General features: G+C 36.7%; 1 protein-coding gene across 1 annotated transcript in view; it reads left to right on the top strand.

The window, feature by feature from the left end:
• The window catches only part of LOC124359028 (alpha-2 adrenergic receptor), a 471,365-nt gene that overhangs the window by 429,986 nt on the left and 22,562 nt on the right, over window positions 1-18,817 (top strand). Inside the window, exon 4 of the mRNA XM_046811376.1 lies at window positions 5,854-8,002. Within this exon, the coding sequence (XP_046667332.1) occupies window positions 7,331-8,002 (672 nt within the window). The 5' untranslated portion in view covers window positions 5,854-7,330. The remainder of the gene's footprint in view (window positions 1-5,853; window positions 8,003-18,817) is intronic.

Below are 18,817 nucleotides of genomic sequence, written 5' to 3'. Positions count from 1 at the left end.
TAGCAATACTTATATACAATATACAATCACTGACAGATTATTTCCTCCTCTAGAACACGTTTACTGGTTATCTGTATTATTTAAAAAAATTATGGTTGCCTGTAAAGTCGGTTTTACGGGCGAAGATTTTACGTGACAACGTCTTTTTCTCGGTAGAATATTTATTGATATGAATATTATTAAATTGCACAATAGGAACAAGGAATTGAATGAAAATAAGAATTGCACAAATTTTAACTATAGAAATATATTTTGTTTACTAAAACATTGTACATAATTTGAAATTAATTAAAATTTGTTATTGTAAATGGTAAAGTTGAATAAAACATTTACTAAAATTGGAATTTGAAATTCTTGCTAAACACAGTTAAATTCTAACTCCGCGCGTGGTGATTGGTCGGTTTAGTTCGTTTGTTTGGTCGCACTGTTATGACAGGTTAGAGGTTATAATTTGTTATTTTAAATGTTTGACTAGCAATACGCGCTGTTTCTTCTCAATCGACTGAATTACGATTGATTGCAGAGTGATTTAAACTAATAATTTACTTAACACTATCAACATTTGTCAATAGTATGACATAACCTATAAACTCAGTTTCTCAACTTTTGTGTCAATCTAACAATTAATCAATCAATCATAGTTTACGATAATGAAATATCAGTGTACAATAAATTATTTACCTTTATTGTTGTAGTTGTTGTAAATGACGAATCTAAGCACTCCACATTTTCACGAATAAACATAGTTATCTGCTTTATCCCGTGCGGCGGACCCACAGTTATCTGCTTTATCCCGTGCGGATCCCGTGCGGCGGACCCACTGGACGGGCATCGTAACGTTACCGGGCGTTACACTTTTTCATGAGTGACTCCGAGCCGCAACCTAATTTAAGACGTTGTCACGTCAATATTAAAAAATAAATCAAATACTGGTAGAAATCTCCATTATTCTATTCTCTTAAGTAATTTTACCCACACAGGGATCCTAAATAAGTGCAAACTAAAACAAAAATGCTATATAGATTTCAAACAATTAATATTGAAATTGTGGGAGATAACCATTATGCTGTGATTGCATTAAACTGCTACAGTCAAGTAGGTACAGAATAAATACATATTAAAACCAATTAATAATAATAATGTATTATTTCACGCCACAGAGAAACCACTTATTAGAACGGTTCCTGTGTAATTTAACCTTTTCAAGCCTTCGGAAATATTAAATACATAGCATTATTAGGCTAATAAATAGAAATATTAAAAAAGAAAACAAATACTGATAGTCATCTCCATTATTATGTTCTCTTACGTAATGTACCCACCCGGAAATCCTAACTAAGTGCAAACTGAAACCAAAATACTACAAAGATTTCAAACAGTTAATCTTCAAATTGTGGGAGATTTAATCTAGGGTTTATTAAAATGTTCTTAGGCATACATTTGATTCCATTAAACTGCCAATCTCAAGTAGATACAGAATACAAATTTATTTTAAAACCAATGAATAATAATTTATTATTTGCACGCTACAGCGAAACCACTTATTAGAATGGCTTCCTTGACAAGTGTAGAGAAATGAGAAAGAATCTGTTCGGGGTTGGCCCACAGGGTTGGCGGTGTACACTGAAGACTGCTCTACATTTGCCAAATGCGTTACAGCTAGCCTTTGTGCGAGAGTGCTGTATATTTCAGCGGTGGGGGAAAAGTGCACCGATTCACAATGGAAGCCGGGTTTCTCTGCGAAAATTCCAATGAAAGCTTGAACGGCGAACGAGTGGAGACCGAGCTCTTAGTGAAGAAATAACCTAGATTTTATGTTTACCCCTACCTTCTCCTCCATCGGTGATAAAATTATGAAGTACACCACTCAATGGGGATTTGCTTAATTAGAACTCATTGCGATGTAATTAAATACCCATATTTAACGTACAGTGTACTCGCGTTACGTCGTTATTTCGTGTAAGGGAGATAATCATTGATCATTGTAAATACACGTTTTATTATTTTCTATATGAATGGCATTCTGTTGCAAAGCTAGACTACAGTATAATAAGAGGCCATCACAACAATTGAATCATATTTATAATTATCTAAATTATAGAAACAAAAATACGTTATACAAAAAACTGTCTATTTTGTGTATCTATAAAATGTAACAAACAAAACAGTTTAACATTTAGTTACTTTTTACTGTTTTTAATTATATACTATGATTCTATTGTGGTGGCCTCTTATTATACTGCAGCCAAAAGCAAGACAGAAGGATGTCACACTATGTGTCCTGTTGCTGCAAAATTTTATTAGGCTTAATTTGTTACCATGCCACACGTTAAAACAGTCATATGATTGTACTCAATCAGTTCAAAAATTTAATTATACAGTGATTTTCTCATTTCCATCTTTGTGACCTATAAGATTAATGTAAGAATGTTCACTAAAGCTTAGCTTAATCCAATGTTTTCTATATATTGATTAAATGTAAATCCCATAAGAATTCGTTAATAATATTTATTTCAATTGTTACCGAATCTAACTAATTTTTCTTACTGAGCCGGAAGGACTATTTAAGGGTTTGATTTAAGGAATGGTGCAAAATTAATGTTAATTTATTGTTATATAAAGAGTCATACAATTACGAAAACTGTATAAAACTATTGATGGCATTATCATTTTTTAATAAACATTACAAAAGTTTTAACATAAACTGGAAATATTCGATATGGGTACCGTTAGATACTCAGAAAACAGTAAAAAATGTGCAGTTTTCATCATTTTGCCACTGATATGGCACGGTAGTGAAGGGTTGATAACCGATACAGCCAATTTCGTTTTTAAGTTTGATGACAGACGAAAGATTTTCACATTGATGCCAGATGATGTGAACCAAATGACTGTTACGTTAATTGACACCAGCTGTGTGAGCCTAAGAACTAATAACACTGCACATGTAAAAAAGAAACAACATGGTTAATAACGAGCCTCGTGGTACGATCATAGACTGACAAATCATTTTTAGATTTTTATAGCCCTTTCTGGCAAGGGAGAAAATTACAAGTGACATATACTGCGAATGTTGAGTTCAGGTCCATCCCATCTTCCGCTAGTACGACATATGAAATTCTTGAATTCTATAATCTGGACCCCATGTCCATCTAGAGAGATTAAAAAGTCGTCGATTGAGAAATCTTAAAAAATAACTCATTGTATATTTTAAAATTAAGAGACAAGTAGACCACAAAATTAAGTGTAAGCTAGATGAAGACGTGGTCTCATCGTCTTGTCAGGTGCATAATTCAGTTGAGACTGTGTTTTAGACACGATCCAAAAGAGTTTTCGACACATAACGTAGCTATGGCTGGAGGAGTTGATGCAATGTGAATGTTGAGTTTGGGTCCAGTTCACTTCCTCTTAGTCTGACGCTGTCGCAGACTTGAATTCCTGGAATCTGGAATGCGCGTTCGTTTGAATAGATTTAGAAAGTCGGCGAGGAAGAAGCTTAAAACGAACTCTTTTCATCGTTTCAATAGACACATATGCAACAAAATAAAGTGTAATCCAAATGAATATGATCACTCCGGAAGAGATAAAGAAATTGTCATTTTAGTTCGTTATTAAGATATATATGTGGACAAAAAGACAGACAGATATGAAACCTTTCCAGCCCCTCGTGTGATAGGCTTGGTTAACGCTCACAACATAATTATATTGTGATATCGTTTTAAATTAACTTTCTTCCATCTAGAATATGAATCTCTCCCTGTGTTTCAAATCACCAATATACACTTTGTTTGCATTTCGTTTGACGATGGGAGGATTGTAAGGGGAACCAAATGTGTTTTAATATTGTCATCCATCGATAGATAAGTGATACCAAAAAATAGTAACACTACGTTTCGAAATCTACAGTCGTATCTCTTCCTCAGGTAAAGAACTAACCCAACCCATAACTACAATATAAGTTAAAATAAACAAATCACACCGAGGCGTTGTGTCTTGTATAATTCAGGAATCACAGCAACTCTATACACACTAACTCTAAAACCTACACTTAGTAAAAATTAACCTTTTAGAATTAGTTTGAATGGAGTTGACACACAACTTGATTTTTGTGAATCTAGAATTAGGTAATGCATGTCTCAAAGTAAAGATGTCTTATTTTACTACGCGGAGTTAGAGTTAAGAAGCCCTCTCTAACACTTAACCTGGAAACCAACGTCTTAAAGGTAACTTCCGAACCACCACCAATGGCCGGGCAGGCGAACTGCTTGCAAGGGCAGGATAGCTCAGCGGTCACCCATCCAAGCAACAGCCACACCCGACGTTGCTGGATCCAACGCTGTGATATTATTTGTTTAATTTAACCTAGATCGTAATTATTCACCTGAGAAAAAGATAAAATTGCAGATCTCGGAACGTTGTGTTAGTGTTTTTTGTATAACTGAAAGGTGGCAAATGGAGGAGAAATTATTGTTTCTTTTACCAGTTTACATTCTTTCGTGTTTTTGATCTTTTCATTCATTAAACAAACATTTTACTTTGGAAAAATTCAAATTGGTTTACACACTTACTTATAGCTTAATAATTAACAAGCCAAATATTAAAAAGAAAAAGAAATATGATAATATAATTATAATAACATTTACAATACATGTTTATACATTGTTTTCGATTAATAATTTACAAGTGAAAGAAAACTAAGGTTTATTAAAAATTATGAAACACCTTTACATGCGGCTTTTCACATTACATTACAATAAGCTTGGCTGGGGGACTTAACAAAGTCCCTGACACTGTAATGACGCCATGTATAGGCTCACCGACATCCGCTCAACCACTCTGAATGATTGCATTTATTTTTGCTTTGCCGAGTAGAGATACAATTTAATGCCATTGATTAGCAAGTGGTTTCAATGAAAGCTAATTACTCATAGCGTCTATGTATAGTGGACCCTAATCTCATTGGAGAATAGAAGACTTTTCTGATATTGGCGGTTTACTGTATTAAAAAGGTAGATAGTTTTTCAAAACCGTACAAAACGTACAAAATAAGAGATTGCACGTGAATGAGTTTTATATGTTCTTACTATTTTGGGAAAACTCAAGAAATTCTTGAAATTGTAGGAATATTGCTGCTATCAACGTTCCAGAGAATATCATCATTATTTTTGTTATGCAATGCATTGCTACTTTTGAGAAATGGAATCAATTTTTATTGTTACTAATTGAAGTATTTTCGTAGTGAATATATATATATATATATATATATATATATATATATATATATATATAAAACAGAAACAATATAGTACGGCACATTGCTTACTTAACTATTTAGATGTCATGTAATTATATGTCACGAGGACCACTACAATCAATACTTATCGTGAGTAATTATTTATTTACCTTGTTCTGTTGTAGTTATAAGATAATACTACGTGGTACCTTTACTGAGTCCTACAGATTTATTTGGAACTGAATCTTAGTAGGCCATTATTCAAAGTTGACTTCAATGTTGGATTAAGTAAAATCCAGTTTTTTTTTCAAATTCTTTTCCTTCACCTTCAAAGAAAGGCTTAGGAATCTTGGATACCTAAATACCATCTAAGGGTACCATCTATGACTAGTCTATTCATAAAACACCTAAAACTCAATTCTAATAAACCTGAGTATGAGCTAAATCCCAAATTCTATCCTAAGACAGTGGTTTTTATACATCAAAAATTATATGAATTGATATAGAATTTAAAATAAGTGTGATATAACGAGTGATAATAATTAAAAACTAAAACTAACTAAAAACATTTTTATGTTTTATTTTATTTAAAAAAGTTAAACCGCATCCCTTTGTTTCAGATATCAAGAGGACGTGCGTGAGGTTGCAGTGAAAAAGGAGTGAAAAGTGCTGTGAAAAACCGCGTGTGAGAAGTAGCCCATCAGACCTACACCCTGCAGTGAAACTTTAAACGGTTAATCCCGGGATGTAATAGAAGAGTGAAAGGAGTGAGGGGGAGACCGGTTAGTGAACATGTACTACATGGGGTGGATCTGCCCTGGCTGCCGCACCGGGGTAGTAAAGGTAGTGTCCTACATTATCATCCCTTGTGCGTCCCGGGCAGGAATTTAAATACCGTGCGCTCTTCCATAAGTCGGCAGAAATTAAATATTTCTACGGCATAGCATTCTCTGCCGAGTAACGCGTAATATGTGAGGAATATTCGAGAGAAACACCAAGATATTTTATAAATACCACAATCATTGTTATCTAATGTCTATATCTATGTAATGGAGAGATCCATGATGTTTTAGTACTATTGTCGATGTTTATTATGTACATAGTGTTAGAAACGTTAGCCCCTAATTACCGATTATACATTCTGTAGATAGCTTAAAGACGCTTCTCCATACCGAAGCGCTCAGAGAGTTTTCAGCGATCTAAATGTTTAGCAGATAACTGTATGTACGGCGTTTGTAACTGTTACGTGTGAAAAGAAAATACGTTTTTATTTAACAGTTTTATATACAGTTATATTTTGATTTTAAATTAACGTTTTCTCGTGGTCTCTCAGATTTCGAGTTATCGGTTAAAACGGGTCTCGCGTAGTATCGAAAACTCATCAAAGCATTAAAACTTAAAAAGTTTAACAAGTTTTAACGGAGTTTAAAGATTGTTAAACTTTGAGATTTGTTTTCTTTGGATGTTTATAGATAGGAGGATATGGAGCTGCTTGCTGTGCCCCACCTGTCTCACCGTGCCCCTTCCCCTCCTCTGAACAAGTGTTCCATTCATGAGTACTTGCCTTTCTTACAATAAAGTGTGTGCACCAGTGTCTGTCCATTATAATTGCTGTATTATCGTTTCATATTAAAGTTGGTAAAATTGTAAGAGTTTTATTTTTTTACTCATTACCATCTTGTATATATGTATTGAGATATTCATTTACAAAGTTACTATCTTAAAAAATTATATGTTTTTGAAAACTGCCAGTTGTAAAGCACAATTGTTAAAAATATCTTGGTGTAAATCACGTGGAGAAAACTTTGATCATACGCTTTAACAACGAAACTCGTCGTCTTATAGTTTTTGCCGACAAGGAGAACGCAAGCCTTTACTGGTCGCGTCGGATGCGCACAAGATCGAAGAACACTAAGATTTCTAAACCACAAACAAAAGCAATACGAGGATTGGAGTACAATAAAGATAGTAGAGAATAGTCTAAAGTGTGCCTACAATTTGACAGAACAGTTCGGTGAAACGGGTTTTCCAAAAACAAAATACGAACAAAGGGAACAAATATACATTTAAGGACCAGCGTCTGTAGAAGGAGCAGCCATGGAGTTGCTGTCTCTAGAGGGGCCTCCTTTGAACACGTCCGAGTACCTATTGAAGTTCGACGACGACTACGCTATACTGGTGAACATTGACGATTTGAGGTTAGAGAACATTTCCTTAGTTAACGGCACCAATGGCACGTACGACCCCAACAACACTTACATCATCTTCAGGGAGGACTCGCTCTACCCCAGTGGGTACTCCATGGAGGCCATCATATTCGCCTCCATCATCGTGACGATGTTGATGGTCGTCGTTGTAGTAGGGAATATGTTGGTGATCATAGCCATCGCCACGGAGAAGGCGCTGAAGAACATCCAGAACTGGTTCATCGCCAGTTTGGCAGTGGCGGACTTCTTTCTAGGGTTAGTCATCATGCCGTTTTCCCTCGCCAACGAGCTGATGGGCTACTGGATATTCGGGAACTGGTGGTGCGACATTCACTCGGCCATGGACGTACTCCTGAGTACGGCCTCTATCATGAACCTCTGCCTGATCTCCTTGGATCGTTACTGGTCCATCACCCAGGCCATCGACTATCTCAAGAAGCGTACTCCTGCCAGAGCCGCTGTCATGATCGCCCTAGTCTGGATCCTCTCTGCTGTCATCTGCATACCACCGCTGCTGGGCTGGAAAGTCGAGAGGCCTGTCGAAGAGTTCCCAAAGTGTATGGTAAGTACAATACGATAACTAGCTGTATATCCCATTAAGATTATAAGCTACTCAATATCGTGTTAAATTACACGTAAAGACATTTTATTAATTGCTTAAATTTTTATTTTTTAAGTACTTTTTCAATTTACTTCTAAAAATGTAGACCTTAATCACGTTGCCTTTTGAAGAAACCAAGCTCCCCCACAGCCATTGTTGCGTTCTGCTCGGTTACTAGATTACTTTCGCAAATTGAATTTAGATTGCGCTGGAACAATCAGCGAAAAGCATTGAGGTAGAGAACTCTATTGTGATTGAGATACATTGAAACTCAACAATCGTACCTTTAGAGTTGTTCCGATATTAAATCAATCGAGGGTCATTTGTTTTAGGTCTGCAAACCTCCTGCTTAAATGACAGTCAAATTCTTAGATTAGTCTATAAATAAATTACAAATATTAATTTGGTTTTAGGAAATCAGTATTCATATGTATATTTTACTAAAAGGAGTGGAGGTTAAAAAGTTGTTAAATAAAATAAATTTTATTCGTTTTTAGTTTTTTTGAAATAAAATAATATAAATTTACTTTTTACAATATTGAATTACTTACGATTGTGATAGCCATATAACCTATCTAACAGCAATACTGCAGTGATAAAATATAATCTATAAATTAATAATACATTATTTTGAAACGAAATTTAATTTTTCCTTAATGTCTTGCAATATTCTTTGAAAACAAACAATACTATTGTACGAAAACGTATCATTTACTCAACTTAATCTGATGATAATAGTACCTGAATTAGAATTTAATATTTCTATATTAAAGCAGAAATAAAATACAACAACTAAATTTGTGTTGAGTTGTCGACGAACTGAATGGCGACAGCAATTAGCCCTGGATATAAACTTTGTTGATCGAGAGGTTATGAGTCGTTAGAGAAGGTTTGTTCACCACAATATCTTGGATTTTTATGGCGTCGCCCTGTTTATTGCTTCTATATTCGATCTAAAGCATCCCTTATCTCGTGATAATGAATGTTACTTGGTGGTAAAATATTAATGTCATTTTCACATTTTAAAGCATTTTCACGTGTAGTAATTTCAAATGCGGGTGATATCTTTCATTAAACCCGTGAAAAATGTACATTTTAGTCGAAATTTAGACTTAGCTGTTTTTTACCATTTTACAGTGAATCGTGACCGCCTGTTACATTTGGAAAAAAACATTTTCCAGGAACTAGTTTTTCCTAAAAATAATGAAATTTTTGCTAATGAGTATCATATTGGATTCTAATTACTGCAATTTATGGAAAATTCATATATTGAAAACTTTATATCAGTAGTGAACTTGCATTGTTTGTTATTTGTACACAGTATATACAGTATTTCAATATACATTATATTCTTATTTCAATGATCAGCCCACGATGTTACAATGTTGTATTTACATGTAATATTACAATGCTATAGTGAAACAAGAGATACCTGAACAAAAAGATCGGTTATACGCCATTTGTGTTACAATATTACAGAATTAAAAGACAGAAACTAATCACTATTTTATATATCTTCAGAGGTAATGGACCGAAAGAACTATATTTCATACTGTAATAAAACTACACTATACTGAAATGTGCTACTATACGTGACTATGAATGCAAATTTTGAAAGCAAATTTGAAACACCACATTGGAGATCACTACCACTGCATGTGCCTATAGATGGATTAAAGTTGCTCTCTCACGTGCCGATAAAACCCTCTTTACTTTTTAGTTATTTTTATTTATTTAAGAACGTTTACAGTCTTAGGGATCAACTATTGGAGTTTAGGTTAACTTTTTAAGCTCTTCAATCCTGTTTTTATGCTTAAGATCCACACACAGAACAAGCTTGTGACTATGAGTTCCAGACCTCTTGGAAGGAGTTCCATTATATCTCCTTGCCTGTCTCAACACGTCTTGTTTTTTTCTTGGTACCAGCACAAGATATAAGGGGTCAGTCCAACAGTCCTTGACGATTTGAATTGTGGCGGACGGAGCAGTAGCTTCGTCAACGGACGGGTGGTGGAATGTTGGCAGTGACGACTCCCTCTACTGGAAATAGTTTCGATGGGCTATTTAGTACCATGCTTACGCTTGGAGGCGTTATTTCTATAATTAGAGTGCAATGTACCACAACATTTTTCCTCCAATCACGGAAAGGAAGGTCTGAAGGCACTGTCAAGGAGGAACTCAAGGGATTGTTTAGGGCCAATTCTGAATAAGGGAGATGATGGGGAATGGGTAATGCCGGATGTAGTTAATTTCATCTGTCTATAATAAACTTGATTTTGATTTGGATTGTATCTAGATTTTTAAGTATTCCAAGATACGGTTCCTTGAAATTGTAGGCGTCTATGTTGGTGTTAAATACATTATTTAATAAAGATTACGTAAAAAGATAATAAAATGTGTAAAATATGCCACACCACGTGTTCCATAAAAAGCATGGGCGATATTGCAGTGAGAATTTCAAGTATATAGCTCAGACTATAGTTAGGCTACATGTGTTATAATGTCACATGTTACAATTTCATATAAGTGCTAACAAATTTATGTATTCAGCAATTTTCTCGTTACCATCAGGGTTGTCTATTAGGGAAATGTAAATCTATTCGCTAAATCTAAGCCAAATCCAGTTGAGTGACTTGTTCTTTGTTATATAAAAATGGATCTTGTTCAAAATGTCACGTCTGTAGGTTAGTTCCTTCTCAAGATAGCGTAAGAATCGACAGGCAGAAATACATAAATCATATTTTTACATAATCTCGTGTAATATGGTTTGCTAGAGCAGCAACTAAAAAGAACAACGTATTTAAAATTATGATATTCGAAACTATATGAAAATCAACTGAGGTTTCTATTCTAATTTAGAATGTAATAGTTTTAGCTCATTGCGAAATGGATTAACAATGCTAGTGGAGCCTAATCCAACATGGCGTCCCCTCAATCCAATCATGGCTAATGACTCATCTCCCGCGATCAGCTGATGGCAGCTATTGCTAATCACCTCGCTGCAGCCATTTTCCCTGATGGTCTGCTATAACTCTCCTCCTAATGGGGTTTGGATACAGTTTCAGAGATTTTGGTATAACGCTTTCATTTATCAAATTAAAAGAGCTTTAAGTACGGGCCATTTTATAAGGATATACTAAATTTCATAGTCCTTGTGACCTATTCGCTTTAAAACAAAGTTTAAAATGTTTTTTTTATTGTAAAAGTGCACGTAAGTTCTTTGAAAACGTAAATAAGATAACTCATGTGTTTCTTAATATCACAATCCGAACAATGTCTATATAAAAATAAGTTTTGCAATTTTAGAGTTAAACATAATTAAATAGCATAGCAAGAAAACCATAAATGAATATAAAAATCCTAATAAAGTTTACACACTTTTAATTGATTTCATTAATCAGTTCAATAATATTTATTAATTTCAACTATATTTACTATATGTGTAAACATATATAATAATTTTTAGTAATTCAAAATATTAAATTGAAATTGTATTATTATTATACGCATTTTATTAATAATAAATTATATTTGTTTCAAAAAACTCCTACAAATTGTTTACTTATATTTTCTATGTTACTCACTAAGCCTTAAAAATAATGTAACATAAATATATGCAAAGGTATATGTTATTATATCTGTTCCTTTTTCAGTTTAGTTTCTATATGCCATTTGTAATGAATACCCAATATTTGAAACGAAAAAATACATTAATATATTTGAATTGGAATTAAAACACAAATATTGCTCAAAATTACACAGTTGCTCAAAAATACAAGAAATATGCAAAAACTGTGTAGCCAACTTACAGTTTTCTAGTTTATTTCCACACTTCTGGACAGTTCATGACTATTAACGCCAGAGCGAATTTGTTTTTAAGTTGGGAAGAGGCATGACGAAGTTTGGAAGGAATAGTGTTAAAACAAGTTTTAATCGTTATTTACAGTAATTTCCTTAAACAAACCAACATGCACGTAAGTAAAAAATAAATAACTCATTCAAGGGGAAAAAACAGACTGAAAGGTATAATTTAAATTTATTTCCGTGACGCGTATATGTGCGTGTGCGTCGAGCGGGGTTGTTGATCAGTTTGCTTTCTAATTTTTGCAATTTTCGAGGAACGTAATTAAAGTTTAGTGTACATTTCATAATCAGTTTATTTATACTAGTACAAGCTGAATTCTTCAGGACTGAATTTACTGTATCAATAAGAAAATAATGTCTTTATTTGATTAAATTTTATTGCTTCAATACTCAAAATTGGATTGCCTTTATATTATAATACTTTGAGGACTTTATTATTTATTTACTAATCATTGGTATTCATTTTAAGAAGTAAATGTTAAGCATTCAGGGACCAAATTGAAACAATAAATTTACATTAATGTTTATATAATATATATATATATTAATGTATATATATATATATATATATATATATATATATATATGTAAAATATATATATATATAAATGTAAATATATATATATATATATATATATATATATAAACATAAGTATTGCAATATTATTGTTTTTGAGTTTAAATATTTCAACTTTGAGTTCGATTTTTTACGCAACCATACAATAGGTACTAATTTAAATAAAAATTAATTAGTTTACTCTACGTACCAAAAACTAAAATGTAGATACAAATCAATTCAGCGTAATAAACTGTTATACTTTTGTCTTTAACCGTAACACAATGATGAATACCAAATACGCATTTCAAGGATGTAGTAATAGCTTTGTATTGTCAATGTCGGCAAGTTGTCCTAGCGTAGACAATTTACAATCACGTCAACGTAAACAAATGAAAGAATGCTGTTATAAATCTGGAAGTGGTGTTCCCACAAGTAAAGGATGTGATATGACAGTACTCAGAGGACGTCAATGTGGCCGCTACCACGAAAGCGAGTGCTGTAATCCTGCCAACTCGTATTACCGCCAGGAAACGTTGTAACCTGTTATAAAACTGGAAGTGGTGTTCCCGCGAGTAAAGGATGTAATATGACAGCACTCAGAAGACGTCAAAGTAGCCGCTACCGCGACAGCGAGTGCTGTCATCCTGCCAACTCGTATTACCGCCAGGACACGTTGTAACCTGTTATAAATCTGGAAGTGGTGTTTCCACGAGTAAAGGATGTAATATGACAGCACTCAGAAGACGTCAAAGTAGCCGCTACCACGAAAGCTACTGCTTGTCATCCTGCCAACTCGTATTACCGCCAGGACACGTTGTAACCTGATATAAATCTGGAAGTGGTGTTCCCACAAGTAAAGGATGAGATATGACAGCACTCAGGACGATGTCAATGTTGCCAGGTACCAGGACCGCGACAGCGAGTGCTGTCATCCTGCCAACTCGTATTACCGCCAGGAAACGTTGTAACCTGTTATAAATCTGGAAGTGGTGTTCCCACGAGTAAAGGATGTAATATGACAGTACTCAGAGGACGTCAATGTTGCCGCTACCAGGACCGCGACAGCGAGTGCAGTCATCCTGCCAACTCGTATTACCGCCAGGAAACGTTTGTGTAACCTGTTATAAATCTGGAAGCGGTGTTCCCACGAGTAAAGGATGTAATATGACAGTACTCAGAGGACGTCAATGTTGCCGCTACCAGGACGCGACAGCGAGTGCTGTCATCCAGCCAACTCGTATTACTGCCAGGACACGTTGTAACCTGTTATAAATCTGGATGTGGTGTTCCCACGAGTAAAGGATGTAATATGACAGCACTCAGACGACGTCAATGTTACAGCTACAAGGACCGTGACAGCGAGTACTGTCATCCTGCCAACTCGTATTACCGCCAGGACACGTTGTAACCTGTTATAAATCTGGAAAGTGGTGTTCCCACGAGTAAAGGATGTAATATGACAGCACTCAGAAGACGTCAAAGTAGCCGCTACCGCGACAGCGAGTGCTGTCATCCTGCCAAATCGTATTTACCGCCAGCACACGTTGTAACTGATATAAATCTGGAGTGGTGTTCCCACAAGTAAAGGATGAGATATGACAGCACTCGATGTCAGACGGGTCAATGAGCCGCTACCAGGACTGCGACAGCGAGTGCTGTCATCCTGCCAACTCGTATTACCGCCAGGAAACGTTGTAACCTGTTATAAATCTGGAAGCGGTGTTCCCACGAGTAAAGGATGTAATATGACAGTACTCAGAGGACGTCAATGTTGCCGGTACCAGGGACCGCGACAGCGAGTGCTGTCATCCAGCCAAACTCGTATTACCTCCAGGACACGTTGTAACCTGTTAGAAATCTGGAAGTGGTGTTTCCACGAGTAAAGGATGTAATATGACAGCACTCAGAGACGTCAAAGTTGCCGCTACCACGCGAAAGCGAGTGCTGTCATCCTGCCAACTCGTATTACCGCCAGGAAACGTTGTAACCTGTTATAAATCTGGAAGTGGTGTTCCCACGAGTAAAGGATGTAATATGACGGCACTCAGAAGACGTTCAAAGTAGCGCTACCGCGACAGCGAGTGCTGTCATCCATCCAACCAACTCGTATTACCGCCAGGACACGTTGTAAACTGTTATAAATCTGGAAGTGGTGTTCCCACGAGTAAAGGATGTAATAGGACAGCACTCAGACGACGTCAATGTTACCGCTACCAGGACCGCGACAGCGAGTACTGTCATCCTGCCAACTCGTATTACCGCCCGGACACGTTGTAACCTGTTATAAATCTGGAAGTGGTGTTCTCACGAGTAAAGGATGTAATATGACAGTACTCAGAGGACGTCAATGTTGCCGCTACCAGGACCGCGACAGCGAGTGCTGTCATCAGCCAACTCGTATTACCTCCAGGACACGTTGTAAAACCTGTTAGAAATCTGGAAGTGGTGTTTCCCACGAGTAAAGGATGTGTAATATGACAGCACTCAGAAGACGTCTTCAAAGTAGCCGCTACCACGAAAGCGACAGTCGAGTGCTGTCATCCTGCCAACTCGTATTACCGCCAGGAAACGTTGTAACCTGTTATAAATCTGGAAGTGGTTGTTCCCACGAGTAAAGGATGTAATATGACAGGCACTCAGAAGACGTCAATGTATCCGCTACCGCGACAGCGAGTGCTGTCATCCTGCCAACTCGTATTACCGCCAGGACACGTTGTAAACTGTTATAAATCTGGAAGTGGTGTTCCCACGAGTAAAGGATGTAATATGACAGCACTCAGACGATCGTCAATGTTACCGCTACCAGGACCGCGACAGCGAGTTACTGTCATCCTGCCAACTCGTATTACTGCCCGGACCACGTTGTAAACCTGTTTATAAATCTGGAAGTGGTGTTCCCACGAGTAAAGGATGTAAATGTGACAGTACTCAGAGGACGTCAATGTTGCCGCTACCAGGACCGCGTCAGCGAGTGCTGTCATCCAGCCCAACTCGTATTACCTCCAGGGACACGCTTGTAACCTGTTAGAAATCTGGAAGTGGTGTTCCCACGAAGTAAAGGATGTAATATGACAGTACTCAGAAGACGTCAAAGTAGCCGCTACCACGAAAGCGAGTGCTGTCATCCTGCCAACTCGTATTACCGCCAGGACACGTTGTAACCTGTTATAAATCTGTAAGTGGTGTTCCCACGAGTAAAGGATGTAATATGACGGCACTCAGAAGACGTCAAAGTAGCCGCTACCGCGACAGCGAGTGCTGTCATCCTGCCAACTCGTATTACCGCCAGGGAAAACGTTGTAAACCTGTTATAAATCTGGAAGTGGTGTCCCACGAGTAAAGGATGTAATATGACAGCACTCAGACGACGTCAATGTTACCGCTACCAGGACCGCGACAGCGAGTACTGTCATCCTGCCAACTCGTATTACCGCCAGGACACGTTGTAACCTGTTATAAATCTGGAAGTGGTGTTCCCACGAGTAAAGGATGTAATATGACAGCACTCAGACGACGTCAATGTTACCGTACCAGACCGCGACAGCGAGTACTGTCATCCTGCCAACTCGTATTACCGCCAGGACACGTTGTAACCTGTTATAAATCTGGAAGTGGTGTTCCCACGAGTAAAGGATGTAATAATACAGTACTCAGAGGACGTCAATGTTGCCGCTACCAGGACCGCGACAGCGAGTACTGTCATCCTGCCAACTCGTATTACTGCCAGGACACCTTGTAACCTGTTATAAATCTGGAAGTGGTGTTCCCACGAGTAAAGGATGTAATATGACAGCACTCAGACGACGTCAATGTTACCGCTACCAGGACCGCGACAGCGAGTACTGTCATCCTGCCAACTCGTATTACCGCCAGGACACGTTGTAACCTGTTATAAAATCTGGAAGTGGTGTTCCCACGAGTAAAGGATGTAATATGACAGCACTCAGACGACGTCAATGTTGCGGTACCAGGACCGCGACAGCGAGTGCTGTCATCCTGCCAACTCGTATTACCGCCAGGACACGTTGTAACCTGTTATAAATCTGGAAGTGGTGTTCCCACGAGTAAAGGATGTAATATGACAGCACTCAGACGACGTCAATGTTGCCGGGTACCAGGACCGCGACAGCGAGTGCTGTCATCCTGCCAACTCGTATTACCGCCAGGACACGTTGTAACCTGTTATAAATCTGGAAGTGGTGTTCCCTGAGTAATGGATGTAATATGACAGCACTCAGACGACGTCAATGTTGCCGCTACCAGGACCGCGACAGTGAGTGCTGTCATCCTGCCAACTCGTATTACCGCCAGGACACGTTGTAACCTGTTATAAATCTGGAAGTGGTGTTCCCACGAGTAAAGGATGTAATATGACAGCACTCAGACGACGTCAATGTTGCCGGTACCAGGACCGCGACAGCGAGTGCTGTCATCCTGCCAACTCGTATTACCGCCAGGACACGTTGTAACCTGTTATAAATCTGGAAGTGGTGTTCCCTCGAGTAAAGGATGTAATATGACAGCACTCAGACGACGTCAATGTTGCCGCTACCAGGACCGCGACAGCGAGTGCTGTCATCCTGCCAACTCGTATTACCGCCAGGACACGTAACACCTTTCTCCGCCTTGCCAACGTCCGTTACAATTGGACAATGTTCAAGAATTAACCAATTAATCCCGTTCTAGTAGATGTATACGTATTGAAATTGATTCGGTTTTTTAAACATCACTCACTGAATTAAAATCTAGATTTTGATCCGGAACTGACAGGGCCAAGTGATGCAATCTGTTAACAGATATACTGGTGATTCGAGTAGGCAGAGTTATATCTTCATTGGCTAAAGTTTAAAAATTTGGTGACCAATATGACCAATCAACTATGCTTATCATACGCTGCTTATATTTTTATGGTCTGATGCTGACTTAATTTTATAAGTACGTTTTTATCGATTATATAGATTATTTTATTATTTTAGGGATATTTGATAGTTTTGAGGTTTAATTATACTTGTGGTTTCCTTAAATTCCATTGTATTTGTTTAATAATACAGCTATTTTCTTCTCTTTTGTGCGATTCATGTATTTCAGAACTGGACAGAATATTACTCATTTTATTCCTCTAATGTTTACTTAGCCACAACTACACAGAATGTCGTAGACTACAAAAATCAGGTGACTTGTAACTGTCTCAAGATTGTAAAGTTTGAAGAAAGATTAATTAATCTCTTATATGTATCACCAATTTTGTTCATTCCTTTGATTCAAGGAACATAGGCTTGTTTTGAACGTTCTTCGATTAAATTGAATATAGTTATCGTAGGCTATACTCTAATATCAATTTTTCATAATTAGGTTTTGTGTTCTATTGACATGTAATGAAGTTATCAATTCTTCTGTATTATCTCTTGATATGCTCTCCTTTGCTCTATATTTATATAATTCTAAATAGCTCCACTAAATAATGTATTCAATAATCGTAAGTTTGGTGCTGGCTGGGAGGCCTAATAGGATCGAACGTATAGACCTATTCTTGTATGCTGATCGTTTGTATTTCAATTTCATCACGATAAAAAACTGTAATTCAATCATATAACTTTCAGCTTATGTGATAATTTATTTTCGAATATATATTTTTTAAGAATTCTCGGAAGTCTTCTTTAGTATCTTTTAGGGTACATTCCAGGTAATCTTCGCAAAATTTCATTATATTCGTTTTCAAATACAAATGACATAATTAGCGTCGTCTCACAACTGCTATTGTCGAAATTAAATGTCGATTAATGGCATTTTTCAACCAATTTCTCTATTTCTATAAATCCTGTATCTTCAGTAATTTGAAGCTAAGTTCAGGTACTTTACTGAAGATAATATACAAGACTGATAATCAGTAATTTGCAACATTTTTTTATATTTTCACGATTGCAATGAAATGTCTAATCTCAGATCTTAAAATCAGATAGTACATACTGCATGGCTACGTGGTGTTAAACTAACAGAGATGATAATAGACTTAATTGGAAACGATTTCTCTGTGCACTTAGGCGATGCAAACATCAGGGGTGGTTTTGGGTCAAAGTTAATTAAACCTTCCTTTTCCATGTCCTCTATTTACGTGTCCCGGTCTGAATGACTTATTTACAAATGAAGAGCTACGCTTTGTACGGTGTATAAGTGGTGTGTGAGAGCCAACATTCTTGTTTCATAATGTTTATTCTCTGATAAATTACAAAATTTTGAAATTCATGAAACTGATTGTAAGGGTGAAAAGTTTAGGAATAATTTATTTCTAATGGAAAAACCATTAAGAGAGTGTAGGTAAAACTGGGGGCTGGAAAAAGATGAAATTTGATTGA

This window comes from Homalodisca vitripennis, chromosome 4, assembly GCF_021130785.1.
Source record: "Homalodisca vitripennis isolate AUS2020 chromosome 4, UT_GWSS_2.1, whole genome shotgun sequence".
NCBI lineage: Eukaryota > Metazoa > Arthropoda > Insecta > Hemiptera > Cicadellidae > Homalodisca > Homalodisca vitripennis.
The sequence above is the reverse complement of the archived record's forward strand: the minus strand, read 5'-3'. Positions and strand labels throughout refer to the sequence as shown.